The 16,401-nt window shown below is 38.0% G+C and overlaps 1 protein-coding gene across 1 annotated transcript in view; it reads left to right on the top strand.

The window, feature by feature from the left end:
* Positions 1 to 16,401, top strand: part of LOC112045068 (ATP-binding cassette sub-family D member 3) — a 28,329-nt gene that overhangs the window by 4,120 nt on the left and 7,808 nt on the right. The window contains exons 3-11 of the mRNA XM_024081132.2: positions 8,339 to 8,408; positions 8,991 to 9,088; positions 9,593 to 9,773; positions 10,139 to 10,208; positions 10,445 to 10,539; positions 11,620 to 11,737; positions 12,736 to 12,833; positions 14,446 to 14,635; positions 15,410 to 15,539. Coding sequence (XP_023936900.2) covers positions 8,339 to 8,408; positions 8,991 to 9,088; positions 9,593 to 9,773; positions 10,139 to 10,208; positions 10,445 to 10,539; positions 11,620 to 11,737; positions 12,736 to 12,833; positions 14,446 to 14,635; positions 15,410 to 15,539 — 1,050 coding nt within the window. The remainder of the gene's footprint in view (positions 1 to 8,338; positions 8,409 to 8,990; positions 9,089 to 9,592; positions 9,774 to 10,138; positions 10,209 to 10,444; positions 10,540 to 11,619; positions 11,738 to 12,735; positions 12,834 to 14,445; positions 14,636 to 15,409; positions 15,540 to 16,401) is intronic.

Raw genomic sequence — 16,401 nt, 5'->3', positions numbered from 1 at the left:
TTTACACAAGCAGCAACTGCTACCGACGACTGCAGTCAACGGCAGTCGACAGCAGTAGCCAACGTCTCGGCCACTGAATTAATTTAAGCCCAACAATGTATAAAAAATGGGCGATCTCCTTCAAGAAGACCCTTGAAGGGTTGCCACTAAAATAAGTATATGACGACAGTTTGTCATGATATCCCATAGAAAATTTTAAAAATCTGCTATCCCTTGAAGATCCAACGTTCCAATAAACATCTATTTACCGTATTTACATTAAGGTAGGAGTTTTAAAAAAAATTACAAAGTTTACGTGCTCTCCCAATAGGTTATCAATATTAATCAAAGTAAACATTGATTTTTTTTTCCTTTGTAAGTACTCATGTGTGTAAGTGCACAAGTATTTATTATACATTTCCGTGCCCTTTTAGGGCTATTTGAATAAATAGCATTTAACTGTTGTGGCCGGAAATAAACAACTCACGGCCGAGTAATATTCCGAAGCTATTTTAAGAGGTCGAGACGTTTTTGTAATTAAATTTGTAATTATTTTGATTGCGTGAAACTTGTAAGAATTTAGCCACGACGACAATCAACCTTTCTATTCATACTAATGATATCATGGAGATTGGTTTACCGGAACTGAATTTTGAATTTTGAATTTAGAGGATTCAGGACCGGACCTTGAGAACGTAAGGGCTGCACTAACGCCAGCCACTCACGATCAATTTGAATATTGTAAAAAACCGGACAAGTGCGAGTCATCCTTACTAATATTCTTCTAATATTATAAACGCAAAAGTTTGTACGGATGTATGTTCTTTTGGATGTTTGTTACTCTTTAACGCCGCTACTACTGAAGCGATTTGGCTGAATTTTGCAATGAAAATAGATTTTTATCCCGAAAAAATCCATGGATTCCAGAGGTTTGCGAAAACCTGATGATTTTGATGGTATGAATGTTTGTTACTCTTTCACGCCTCGGCTACTGAACCGAATTAGCTGAAATTTGAAGTAGAGATAGATTATAGTGTGAATTAACACATAGGCTACTTTTCATCCCGGAAAAATTCATGGTTCCCGCGGGATTTGTAAAACTGAATTCCACGCGGACGAAGTCGCGGGCGTCCGCTAGTAATAATTAATTCAGGAATCGAATTGCTTAGTTTTTGCCGAGTTTTTCCCCCCCCAATTCCTAACCCCCTGTTTTTAAGATTTAATTACAAATATGTAGTTTTGATATATTTTGTGTATAACGATATTAATTGTTACTTGACAATTTTCGTAGTTGTAGGTCAAAATATTGATTCCCTTGAGACTAAAAGTGTCAGGACATGCGTTTTTTTACTGAATAAACAGCCGTTTCTTTTTTTTACGTCAAGTTAGAAATGATTTATCATGAGACCGTAGACTTAAGTATCTACCTACATGATTGGGATTTCAATATGACACCTCTTCGCATTCTCGAAATAAAGGTTCTTCACAGACAGACAACAAATTGAATTTTAAAGGGTTTCGTTTTTTCTTATTAGGTACGGAACCCTAAATATGATTATTTTCAAAGAGCAACTGTTGAGTTTATTACTGGCTCTTAGCAGAACCTAACCGAACCGGTAGAGTCTCTACGAATAGTCGAAACTTTACGCTTATTTCAAACACACGCCTTTTAAATGAATTATGGATATTATTAAGTACCGATAGCCGAACCGTGCTAAGGAATCTTATTCATATTGGTATGACCTATTCGTCCTTTAGACAGTTTCCCTGTAGGTATTCTCCGTTCGTACCATATATCCTGCTGCCATATGAACACACTACGTAACTCAAGGTAAAGAGCTTAATAAATAGACAGGGCATTACAAATACATTTCCATTTGTTTGCGGAACATTATAACCACAACACAAGGAAACTAGATTTGCTGAAACTTAATGTCAAAAATACCTATTTAATTTATTTCATAATGAATAATGTTACTAGGTAGGTACGCAAAATCATTTGAAACTTCGTTACATTAGAATTTTTATATATACAGATACACTAGTTTTTGTTGCTATTGGTCGTAGCGTGATGATATGTAGCTTATAGCCTTCTTCTTTAAACGGGCTTTTTAACACAACAAGAATTTTTCAATTTTAACAATTAGTTCGTCGGTAGGTAAGGCAGAAGTCCGAAATTGCTTATAACGGGCGAGCAAGTGTTGTTTGATGACGTCACTGCGTTAAACGCGAGCTGATCACCGCGCGCTCACTTTACAATTCTATATCACGGGAATTAATTAACGTATCGAAATAATTTTTTCATGAGTATTTTTTGTTTTCAACGGAGAATACAGAAAGCTAACTTTTAAAACAAATAACATTATTCATTACCTACTTGTAGACGCTTATTTCAATAAATCTTTTAATTGTTAGATTTCTGTACCTACCTGAAAAGAAAAAAAACCGGAATTGGGTTATGGGTCATCAATTTTGGGTTACCAATTTTAATTCATTGGTAATTTGTCTGTCTGTATGTTCGTCCTTTCCCGTTCTATCTGTCAGTACCTTTTGTTTAAGGGTTTCTATGGTTGGTCTATGACGAATTAACCATGTCATGTATGAAAGAGTACCGTTGGCACAAGCTTTATAATTATTGTTATCATGTTTATGAAGAAGAATGATTTATAAGGAACCCTCGGTCTGATTCTGATGATCAGACATCAGTTTATTCCTCTAGTGACATCAAGTAACATCGTGAGATCACAAAATTAACGACAGCTTTTTGACGTTTGGAAAGATTGAATAAATACATAATTTTGAAATTAAGTTTTATAAGAAATCCTTAACTTACATTAATTAGAGATTTCTTAGAGTGAAAACCTTTGACAATGGACCTGTTTCGCACCCAAATTCACCAAGAAAAAAGTCGTTTTTTGAGGGGGACGATTATTCAGTATTTAATAATTTAATCTGAGTTCCCACTATGGAGACAGTTTCAAGAACTATTCACATCAAAAAGCCCATCATCGGCGCTGTTTTAAGCATTATATTCGTAGCTATAAGAATTAGTTTCCTTATCAAACCATATTATATAACACTCGCGGCTATCAGTCCTGATACGTTATGTTTTATTACATTACTAACACGCAGCGAGCGTGCCCAATCATACGATTTAAATCACCGATTAACGCTATCTAATTCTTTTGAAAAAAAAATCAAAACTTGCCCGACGATTGACCTATAATCATAACTAGTATAGTAGTTGAGTTATATCAAATCTAATAATTTCGTATAGTACTTAAAATAAGGGTCCGAAATGTACCATTTTTAATTACAAATAGTAAAAGATTACTTTAGAAACTCAAGTTGAAAACATCGATTTTTACGCAGACAAAGTTGCGGGCGTCCGCTAATTCAAGAGATTTGAATGTGTTTGCGTTGAATGGACTGCGAAACTACTGAACCGATTTGAAAAATTCTTTCACTATTGGGAAGCTACACTATCCCCGAGTACTATAGGCTATATTTTATCCCCGTACTACTACGGTAACGGGAACTACGCGGGTGAACCCGCGTGGCGTCTGCTAGTCCTGTCATATCGGAAGAGATCTATTCTCTACTAATAGCGACGGAAGTGGATCGGTAACATCGCCCACTTTCATATTTCCGGCCCGGACGCTATTAGTCGATAGTATTAGTGTATTTTTCTCTTTAGGAGATACGTCGTTACGCGCATCTTGGGGCTACTAGACCTCGTCTTCGAATGTACAAAAAACTACGTACGGCAATTATAGTCCAAAGGTAGTTTTTTTTTTGCCACTGCGAATACCGAGGACTGCCAAACCCCACATTCGTTTGGGAACGAATTGGAAATTAACCAGATTACCTAACTTGCCCAAAGCATGAGATTAAAAGTTTATTGCTAAAGAACAACACACTCGTGCGATTCCGGTTGTCTGACCACCTTTACACGCGAAAGTAACGCGTTTGTGACGTAACACGGTGACGTAACGAACACCAGTTAACAGTGCCTTCACACTGGCGTTTCACCAGCAGATATCCAATCTCGGTATTAATCATCATCATCATTTTCAAACCATATCGGCTTACTGCTGAGCTCGAGTCTCCTCTCAGAATTTCTGTGTTAATACTTTCGGTTTATCAGTACTCTGGAAACGATCTTATCTTGACATAGTATTTTGTAGATTTTTTTTTTAATTCTATATAAGTTAGCCCTTGACTACAATCTCACCTGATGGTAAGTGATGATGCTAAGATGGAAGCGGGCTAACTTGTTAGGAGTTTGCCCGCTTTTGCTGCTTTTGGTTTCTACACGACATCGCACCGGAACGCTAAATCGCTTGGCGGTACGTCTTTGCCGGTAGAGTGGTAACTAGCCACGAGCGAAGCCTCTCACCAGCCAGACCTGGACCAATTAGGAAAATCTCAATCTTTTGGGAAATCTTAGAAAAGTAGCTGCAGGGGATACTTCTGAATCAGCAATAGGTCTATGAGCAAAAAAATGTTTGGGAACCTTCTGATTCGCATTGTACGTATCGGACGCATTGCATCAAACGGATTTTTATCGGCAGTAAAAATCCGTTTGATGCGATCCGTATGATGCGGATCAGTGGACGCACTTTTATGACTTTCAATACAAATAATACTAGACTCCGCGCAACGAAACATGTAACGTGGCTAAAACATGAACTAAAATCAGTGCCTTAGCCTTACACAAATAACAATAAGACCGCCATTACCAAATGACAATGAGCGCCATTAAGAGTGTGCAATATGTAATTTGGTGGTTACAAATGGTTCTGGATCTCAGATTCTGGAAAAGTTAGGAGCCTAATATTTAGGTAAATGATATTTCAAAGTGTTAGCTTCGTTATGACTATACAAAATACACAGTTTGTAAAACTTTTCCCGATAGTTTATTTTTTTGAAAAATACATGTTTTGCTCACATTTTGCTTTCAATCTCAGGAAAAGCAAACTTATTTTCTTAAATTTTTGTTTTGTATAGAAAATTAGGTATATATCTTGAACATGGCCATTTGGTTTTTCGTTATGTTGTTTAATTTACTTGCAATTAGGTAAAAGTGGTTATGGCGCTCACGTCATAAAATTTGCATCGCGCGTCAATCGCTCCGTGCTTTTCACTCACGTGAAAGTCGTAATTCGGCGTCTCGCTTGCGCTTCGAATTTTATCCATATCGTACCGACGTGCTGCGTGCTCTTAAGACATTAACGCCGCGTCTACGGGACTTGTTTCGTGGCGCGGAGTGTAAAATCCGTTTGATGCGATGACGATGCGGATCTGTGGATACACCCAAACGGATCGGTCTCCAAAGTAAAAATTACTTCTCGGAATAAATCGCTTACATTAGTTAAGATAGAGACGCCATGACTTGGCATGATTTTATAATTGTTTGTGGCATATAAAAATAAGTAAAAAAAACCTACTACAAAGTAGGTTTTTCTTACTTATTTCTTTGCAGCAGTTGTTTTATACTGAGACGACAAGACTTGCCACTATTTTGTGGCATGTAAAAATAAGTAAAATACAAAACTACTATCAAGTAGGTTTTTCTTACTTATTTATTAGCAGCACTTGTTTTATACTTGCATAGAAAACATTAATTTTTAATGCTTTGAAAATAGGTAGGAGTAGGTACTTGCATGCTATTATTGTCAAGGCGTGATCGATTTTTACCGCCTCGCCAATAAATTGTAACGCCTTGATGAAAGTACCTACAGCTCAGCATCGTAATATCTTTGCAATGTTTGCTATGTTATTACCCGACTACGGCGGAAGAGGTGTGATTAACTTGGTGCTAGCAAAAGCTATAGCTTGGCAAGTTCGTACAAGACACTCCCATGATATGCGGGCGACGGGAGGGGATGGACTGCACGGGTATGAGGTCGTGCGCGCGGGGCATCGCTACCTCCCTCTCGGTCCGCGCGGACCATCGGGAGTGTTACGAACGAATTTGCCAAGCTATAGTACTTTTGTCTGAGCTTCATAACCCTTCTACAAGGAGGGATGTCAGGCCCTGTCACAAACCGTTGAAATAAGCTTGAAAGTGAAATTTTATACTAATTAGAAGATAATTCAGTTTTTTTTAGTAAGCCAACGTTATGTACAACGATTACCTAACTTTATTTTCAAGCAAATTATTTTGTAACGTATCTAGTCTAAAATTAAGTTTAACCTAAGTTTATTTACTGATACAGTTACAGAATGCACATTAAAACCAACTGTGATTTGTGTTGCACCGCGGTTCGGCTTAATTTAAATATGTATTTTGTAGAATAATAAACAAATAAATAAAAAAAATGGTCTTGAAAATAAATATAATCTTATTCAATTTTATTTGTGTGCCTGTATCACGCCCGATTGGTGTGTTAAATATTTACATTAGTTAACTGCATTTTGATCAATCGAGAACTTCATTTCACACATTCATTAAAACATTTTTTAGTTTATTTCCTTCGCACATAGTTAAGCGTCAAGTGATATCTTAGCCATCAGCCGTGTACCAAAGTCCAAATTTAGATTACTACAACTAACACACCATTGTTATTTATATATCCAAAATAGATTGCTACCCACCACGTACTCGTATTTATACTTATATATTATCTGTATAGCCGTGATAGCCCCGTGGATATGTCCTCTGCCTCTTATTCCGGAGAGTGTGGGTTTGAGTCCGGTCTGGGGCAAGCACCTCCAACTTTCGGTTGTGTGCAATTTAAGAAATTAAATATCACGTATTATTATCAGTAGGTAGTGACACTGCTTTGTGTATGTCCTCGCCCAAGGCCTTAAGTTAAATTCTCACAACTTGAAAATATTTGTATTATGCGCATGGAAATTTTCCAATATCTAGGTGTGTTTATAAATACAGGAAGAAAATTTTTTTAGTGCGGATATTTTTATATTTTGTACATAAACAAAATTTAATGATCACGTATTTTTTCTTTTTTTTTTTAACTCAAAAATAACAAAATTATCGTTAGCTAAAGTTATTTACTTTTGAACAGAATTTTAGGGTCACCCTATTGTGCGTTTATTTTATTTTCGTTTGATACCTAAAGAACGTCACCAGATCACTTTTAAGCTGAATATATCTTGTTTAGTAATAATATGTACATTATTTTGTTATTTTAGAGACATAAATTTAAAAAAAAAATACATAAAATGTATCGAACTGTTTGTAGATTTATATTCTATTAATGATATAGAACCACGAAAAAAAATATCCGCACTAAAGACCGAATCACCCTGTATAATATTAGTACATAATACTAAACGCGAAAGTTTGTATGGATGTTTGGATGTTACTCTTTAACGCTGCAACTACTGAACCGATTTGGCTGAAATTTGAAGTAGAGATAGATTATAGGGTAAATTAACACATAGGCTACTTTTTATCCCGGAAAAATCCATGGTTCCCGTGGGATTATGAAAAACTAAATTCCATTTGTCCGCGTGAAGAAGTATTTATAGATTATACGTAATTTAATTATAATACATTGTATTTGAATCGTCATAACTCATAGCCCAGTGGATATGACCTCTACCTTCGATTCAGAAAGACGAAAGTTCGACTTTCCTCTAAATTTTTTAGTGCATTTTAAATTAAATATCAGGTGTCTCAAACGGTGTAGGGAAAACATCGTGAGGAAACCTGCATACATGAGAATTTTCTCAATTCTCTGCGTGTGTGAAGTTTGCCAATAGGGATGATGACAGTTTTTTGAATTGTATATAAATTAAGAGTATACTAATAGTAAAGCAATTTTGTAAAAGGAACAGGGTATCTGCGATCATTACTTTCGGAGCTACAGGGATTTAAAGAGTCAGATTTGCGGCGCTGCCGCGGATCCCTGAAAAACGCCCCATACAAAATGGCTCGAACTAATGACGTCATAGCCAATGTAATGACCGTTAGATTTGTATGCGCGTTCAAACAAAATTACTAATATCTTTGTTATTTCTGCGTTTATGCTTATAGTTCAAATATTAAAAAATGTCACATTTAATGTAAGGAAGCTAAAACTGTATGAATTTTCATCTAATTACGATAAAATATTTTTAATAGATTTAGAAATTTTATAATCTCATTTATTTTGCAAATATCCAGACAATCTTTGCTTTTTATGTATAAATTAGTTAACATTGACCCTATTTACCCGAATGTATCATAAAAATCAATATATTCAAATCTAGTCATCATCCCCATTCGCATCGGCTATCGTGGTGGACTATTAGCCTAACCTCTCATTTTGAGAGGAGACTCGTACTCAACAGTGAGCCGAATATGGGTTGGAAAAATGAATTTTAATATAATCTTCATTGTTTGTTTCAGGTCTATAATCACAATGAACCTCGGCGATTTCAAAATGCTACTAGGGAAACTTTTTATGGCCATGCCATTGGTATGTCTTACTTGTCTAAGAATTTGTGTATTTGTTGTAATGATAGAGTTGGAAGGTGGCCATTTGTAATTTAAAAAAAAAAAAAAATTCTATTTTGAAACACTAAATGTACATATGTATCCCCAACTAATATTAAAAATTCGAATGTAAGTTCTTTTGATTATTTATTACACTTTCACATGGTAAGCGTCCACTGATCCGCATCGTACGGATCGCATCTAACAAATATTATCTAACTTTGTATTTAAAATCTGTTTTTTTTTTTTATATAAATAAGAATATTTGCCATATCATTTTTTTTTAAATATGACGAATATTCCGATTCCCCTCAAACTAGTCGGGAAATACTGTGTCAGGAGTGGGTTCGACATAAGACCAACGGGGCAGGGATCGAACCACCACCCCCGGTGATGAGTCCAACCGCTCTTACCGTTGAGCTATTAAGCTGTTTGATGTGATGTGTTCGATGTGAATCCGTGGAAGCCTGTCTAGATTTTTAATTATTATATCCTTTTGCAATTTAGTTTTAACCATAGTATAGACTTTTTCAAGATTTTTAATTTCGCCTTTTATCGATTGCAGATATCACTAGTGAATAACGTTTTGAAGTGGAGCATCGGAGAGGTGAAGCTGCGACTGCGCACCAATCTCTCTCTGTATCTCTATCAACAGTATTTAAAGTGAGTATGAGAAGTTTTACTTCTCTTGTCTACATTTTGTACCGCAGAGGGCACAGTGCAGTAGGCCTTATAATACGACTCTTGCTGAAGGTAAATGTACACTTATCCGAGTCGAACGAAACTTGAAATCTATGAAATTTTTGAAATCTATGAAACCACGCACTTCCCCGCGTCGAATCGTCCGAATCTGCTTCACATTGCATAGGTATTCAAAATTCGACGCGTTCGGTTCCGATAAGTGTGCGTTGACCTTAAGGCAATATTTTACACACATGCAAACAAGAGTTCTACGAATATAGATAACAAAGAACAATTACTAAGATATATAACCAGAGGAGTTCTTAATGTTCTCTCGTTCTCTGGAATTAGCCTAGACGCGCTCCGTATGTCTCGATCATCGATTTCTGTTTTATAAATTATTTTTTTAATTTGCGCTTCTGACCCTAAGAATGAATGAATGAATGAATGAATGAATAAGTTATTTATTTTGATTTGCCGTTGCAGAGGTTTCACATATTACCAAATAACAAATTTGGACAACCGGATATCGAACGCCGACCAGCTGCTGACGACCGACATCGACAAGTTCTGCGACACGGTCATCGACCTCTACAGCAACATCAGCAAGCCGATGCTCGACATCTCCATCTATCTGTACAGGCTCACGGTGAACCTGGGACCCTCGGTGAGTGATGGTCGCCGAAGGTCTGGCCGACACAGCACTTTGAAATTGAGTTTACTCCTTAAGAATCAATTTTTCATATATAACCCCCGGTTCTTAAATCTCTATGTGTGTGAAGTCTGCCAATCCGTATTGGGCCAGCGTGGTGGACTAAGGCCTAACCCCTCTCATTCTGTGAGGAGACTCGAGCTCAACAGTGAGCCGAATATGGATTGTCAATGATGAAGAGTTTGCTATTGCAAGCAGTGTTATTCATCATACTTCAAGGCATTTGTAGTTACTATTACTTCTTTTTGTCGCTTTGATAATTTAATGAAGCATTATAAAGTCAAAAGCAGTAACATTATGACAAACTGGTTTTTTTGCAGACTCCCGGCATCATGATGGCGTATTTATTTTTCTCGGGTATATTCCTCACATACCTCAGGAAACCGACAGGTAATTTTTTTTTACCTAAAGCTCCAATCCTACCAGATGGGAATGCCACAACACATTTCATACACGCATTTTTATATTATGGATGAATCTATGTTTTTTCCTTCCTTCTATAAGATCTGATAGAATATCAGCTTCGAACTAAATCATTCACAAAAACCATAAATAATTCAATTTTTTTGGAATAGTACTATAGTGTTGATAAAATTGTAAGCTGTCAAGTGTTAACTTTTTCACAGCTCGTATGACCGTACAAGAACAGAAGCTAGAAGGCGAGTTCCGGTACGTCAATTCGCGTCTCATTACGAACTCTGAAGAAATTGCCTTCTACCAAGTAAGTGAACCAGTTCAGTTTAGTAAAAATAAAAAATAAAATTTGAAAATTGACCTATAGTTTACATTTAGAGGCACAGAGTTTGTCAAGTTTTGTCAGTTCGTAGTGACTCTACCACGGTTTGGAGGGCAGATTCTACTGAAAGGGACCGGCAGTGTAGTAACTATACTATTTGTAAGGATGTGTGTGCACCACAACAAATCTTAATACGAGTAAGTCAAAGTCTAGACTGCGGACTTGTGGCATTTTGTCTGCCCCTTCCATAGTTATACCACTGGGTGACGGCAAGAAATTCAAATTCAAAATTCATTTATTTCAAGTAGGCTCAGTTTACAAGCACTTTTGATACTTGTATATTGTCAGTTGACTATTTATAAAGGTTCTACCACCGGTTCGGAAGGCAGGTTCGGCTGAAAAAAACCGCAAAGAAACTCAACAGTTGCTCTTTTAAAATAATAATTATTGTTTACATTATTCATCATCATCTCCTTACCCTTATCTTACTTAAGTGGGGTCGGAAAAATATGTCAATGTTTTCCATTCGTCTCAATTACTCGTCAACTGATCATCCACTCCTTTTACACACATGTCCTCTTTCACACAATCCAACCATCTCTTCTTTGGCCTTCCTCTCCTCTTATGACCTTCCACTTGCACGTTCAACATTTTTCTAGTAATATGACTTTCCTCTCTACGCATTACATGTCCATACCAAGCTAACCTTCTACTCCTCAATTTTTCTGTCACTGGCGCCACCTTCAGACTTCCTCTTATATACTCATTCCTTATTTTATCTATTCTCGTCACACCACACATCCATCTCAACATACGCATTTCGTTCACATGCATTCGTTTACTATCCATCCCTTTCACCGCCCAACATTCTGATCCATACAGCACGACAGGTCTTACAACCGTTTTGTATATTTTACCCTTAAGTCTAAGAGGCATTCGCGGGTCACATATTGTTTACATTATTGTCTCCTGGCCTGTGAGAAGATGAAAGCTCCACACAGGAACTGCCACCGCCTGGCTCCAGGCGTATTCGGGTGCGCGTGCTGACCGTGCGCTTGTCCGCAGGGCAACCACCGCGAGCAGCTGACGCTGCTGGCCAGCTTCTACAAGCTGACGCGCCACCTGCGCAACTTCCTCAACTTCCGCGTCGGCATGGGCTTCGTCGACAACATCGTGGCCAAATGTGAGTCACAGTTTCTTAACATACTTGGAAAACAGTAAAGTGGTTCTCCATTAAATCCTCCTCGATATATTCAATGAAAGCTCCGTATTCGCGGGGGATGCGTTCTGTAAAATATGCCGCGAATACAGAAACTGTAAATATGGCATGGTAATTTATATGGGACTTCGCACGCGTGGAATTTAGTTTTTCAAAAATCCCTCAGGAACCATTTTTCCGGGATAAAAAGTAGCCTATGTGTTAATACATGCTATAATATATCTGAGTACCAAATTTCAGCTAATTCGGTTTAGTAGCCGAGGCGTGAAAGAGTAACAAACATTCATACCATCAAAGTCATCAGTTTTCGCAAATCTCGGGAAACCATGGATTTTTCGGGATAAAAAGTAGCCTTTGTGTTATTCCAGAGTAAAATCTATTTCCATTCCAAATTTCAGCCAAATCGCTACAGTAGTAGCGGCGTCATAGAGTAACAAACATCCAAACATCCATACAAACTTTCGCGTTTATAATATTAGTAGAATAGTAGGATTATAGGGGATACGTTTTTGGGTGACAAAGTAAAAAACAATTATATGAAAAAAAAAACAGAATTGTAATTTTTTCTTGCTTGACAGTTTTTAAAAGCTTCTTTAATTCAGGCTGCTTAAATAATATTATTTTGCTTTGCTTATTATCAGAAGTACTCGCCAAGAACATCAGATTAAGGTTAAGTAAGTTACTAGCTGAAGAATTATTTAAAAATCGGGCTATTTGTGTATAAATAATGTGGTATTAACTTGCCTCAATAGCTCAACGGTATATTCGAACCTCGCCCCATTAGTCTATTATCGTACCCACTCCTAGCACAGTATTTCCCGACTAGTTGGAGGGAAATGGGAATATTAGTCACTTTATAAAAGATATGGCAAATATTAAAAAAAAAAACTTGCATCATAGTTACTCAAAGTAATTGATTGAAAATTAATAAACAATCCTTATTTTACCCAATTCGTCCACAGATATTGCAATCACAGTCGGTTTCTACGCGGTGTCGCGACCGTTCTTCGTCAAAGACCACAACTTGCTGACTACGGGCACTGAACAAGATCGATTTAGGGTAAGCAGGGGAAATAGGGGCCATTTACTACTTCATATGTTAAGGGGAGAGTATGGTGTCGACGAAGTGTGGCATTGTCACAAGGGGTCCTTTTCGTGACGTCACGTTTAATTTCGAACCATGTGCGAAATTAGATCGATTAATTACATTTTGATATACATGTTCAAAACATAATTAATAAAGCATATAGAATGTATGGTTTTGTAATGAGAGCAAGTAATGGTTTTAAAAGAACTGCAACGTATTTACATTTATACAAATCACTAATTCGTTCTCAATTAGAATACGGTGTTTGTATTTGGAATCCGTTTTATGATAAATATGTAAAGAGCCTAGAGACAGTTCAAAAGAAATTTCTACGCAGGATGCACTATAAATGTACTCGGAGTTACCTTTCTTATAACCAACTTCTTGAAAAATATGATATACTAGGCTTAAAGTGTAGACGAAAGCAACTCGAAGTCATGCTCTTGTATGATTTATGTAATAACAAGTACGATTGTGTAGCCCTAACGCGCAAAATTTGTTACAAAGTACCACTCAGGGCTCGAATGCGAAGTGTTCGAACGCATCAGCTCTTTGCTACCACCAACTGCCGTACAAATGCGGGCAAACGTTCTCCATTATATAGAATGACGCAATCTTACAATGAGTTCTTCAATAATATTGATATTTTTTCTACACGTGTAGGTACCTTCAAGAGGTTGGTTATAAAACGGTTAAAGAGTTTATAGCTATTAGTTAATTAATAATTTAGTTTTAGTCTTTTCTTCCATCTATTTTTTTTTATTCACTTTTTATTTTTTATTTTAATTTTTTCAAAATTTGTTTGTAATAACTTTATATAAAATATTTAGGTGCGTAGTAGTCTACTTTATAGTATTGTAATCTGTGGTTTCCGAAGCTGGTGTCATAGTTATTATTTTTATTTATATTACTATTATCATAATATGATTATGTACTATGATGTTGTTTGTAAGCCCTCAATAAAATAAAAAAAAAAAAAATAAAAAAAAAATTAACTTATAGCTCATAGTTCAAAGAGCCGATGGACGTTGGGGTCCCAAGATGCTGGAATGGCGACCCCGCACTAGAAAGCGCAGTGTTGGTCGACCCCCACCAGGTGGACTGACGACATCAAGCGAGTCGCAGGGAGTCCTTATAAAAGGCCTATGTCCTACAGTGGACGTCTATCGGCTGATATGATGATGATGACATTTAATTTTATAAAGACAAATACACACATAAACATAATTTTCAAAACTTCATTCGTCATCGTTTTTTTTCATTTGGTAAGGTGGTTAGATATTGCTGTAGAAGTCCGCATGGAATTTAGTCTTTCAGAAATCTTTCAGAAATCGTGGATTTTTCTGGTATGTAAATGTAGCCTATGTGTTAATCCGTTTAGAAAAATCGTTTCAGTAGTAGCGGCGTTAAAGAGCAAAAAACATCCAAACAAACATCCATACAAACTTTCACGTTTATAACATTGTTTGGATATAGAAGTGAATTTTAGAAGTGGGTGAGAGAGTGCCATAAAATCTCTCTCTCTAACTTAAAGACCCGCATTAGAGTATCGTGGTGTGTGTTAAGTCCATATAATCCCTCCCAGCACTACTACACGTACGGGCGCATGCTGGTGAAGATGGCGGAGGGCATCGGGCGGCTGGTGCTCTCCGGGCGGGAGCTCAGCAAGCTGGCCGGCCTCACCGCGCGCGTCACGCAGCTCAAGGACGTACTGGAGGACGTCAACCGCGGCAACTACAGCCGCACCATGGTCGACCGCCACAGCAACGGCGGCGGTGAGTGTGATGTGACAGGTAGCAGCGACTATTTTGTGGTAGAGGAAACACCTAAAATAGGTCCCAGGACTTATGACTTTGGGTGTAGGTTTAAGGGATCCCTGCCTGACATGTTCTCCATGTTCATACTAAACAATTTATGATAAACAATAATTACAACACAGAACATTATAGCACAAACTCGCTAACGCGGCTGGCAGCGTGACGGTGTTTACGCTGCCTAACAAACAACTGAGTTCAAGTCATCAAATACCCTCTTATCTATACAAACACAGATACCTCTACAATAACGGAAATAATGAATGTTAATACCACCTGTAATGTGATCGAGGAACTTCTAATATTATAACGCAATGCAAGATTTTAGGTATCCCCGATTTAAGTATGACCTGCGCGTAGGTCACCCGCACCTTATTTCGGAGACGTCATAAAGATTGCACCTGACTTTACTATTATTAGGATAAAACACTATTTGTAATTGTAAAATAAAAATAGAGAGAGAACATGCTACATCTCAATGATCAATACATCATTATCATCATCATCAATCCATATTCGGCTCACTGATGAGCTTGAGTCTTCTCTCAGAATGAGAGGGGTTAGGCCAATAGTCCACTGCGGATTGGGAGAATTAAGCAGGGAATTAAGAAAATTCTCTGATATGCAGGTCTCCTCACGATGTTTTTCCTTCACCGTTTCAAGATCAATACATTTTAGCAGATAGATAGTGATTTGATTGGCTACTCGTAAATGACCCGTTTGTCCGTCACGCAGTCCCGCCGCTGGCGCTGACGCCGGGCGCGGGCCGCATCATCTACCAGGACAAGATCATCCGCTTCGAGCGCGTGCCGCTCGTCACGCCCAACGGGGACGTGCTCATCAAGGAGCTCACCTTCGAAGTCAAGTGAGTGCTGCCTATGCCATCATATGATATCCACTGCTGGACATGGGCCTCTTGTATGGATGCATACGTAATGCACCGCCTTTACGCTTAACTACTTTTACGCTTTTTATGATTAACAAAAAACCAAATTGTCCCTCCGTTCAAAGCTAACGCTTTATAAAACCACGATCCTTCCGATCTTAACCTACGCTAGTGTAGTGTTTGCCTACCGTCCCAAACGACCCTTAAGCCGCTACAAACATCGCAAAACCGGTTTCAGAAACCGGCGACCTCCATAGAGACTTAGATTTACCTTCAATAGCTAGTTACATGAAACAGCTTTCTCGCAACTATTTCCACAGAGCTGCCATACATCCCAACCAACTAGTGGTTGAAGCCTGCAAGTAACCCAACCCAACCTTAACGCTAACTTCAAGCAGAGGCGTCCCAATAACCTTCTTCGTCCTTTACAATCCAGACGATGACATGACGACCGACAATGCTTCCCGGGCAACATAATCACAAGCTACACAGCGTCTTCGCCGGCGAAGACGAGGTCCCCGATAGCTAACGTCACCCGGACGTGTGTTTTCTAACTCACGATCTTGGGGGCGTCCGGACTGATTCATTCAGGTCACAGTTACCCCCTCCCGAATGGCCTTCTAAGCCGAGGTCCGAGTCTCATACGTCCTTAGAGAGTCGTTACGTCCTCTATCTTTATTTTAGCCTTTGAGTTTCATCAGGCGATGCTTCCGCGCTCGCCCAAATCCCCCGGTGGTAACACATGGAGCCATCGGCACTTACTCAACACGAAAAAATATCCCACAGGTCGTTTGGTAATTTCATTACCACACGAGTAAACCGTGCTACAATGATTTTTTTT

Source organism: Bicyclus anynana, chromosome 7, assembly GCF_947172395.1.
Source record: "Bicyclus anynana chromosome 7, ilBicAnyn1.1, whole genome shotgun sequence".
Taxonomy (NCBI): domain Eukaryota; kingdom Metazoa; phylum Arthropoda; class Insecta; order Lepidoptera; family Nymphalidae; genus Bicyclus; species Bicyclus anynana.
Note: the sequence above shows the minus strand (reverse complement) of the source record. Positions and strands in the feature narration are given on the sequence as shown.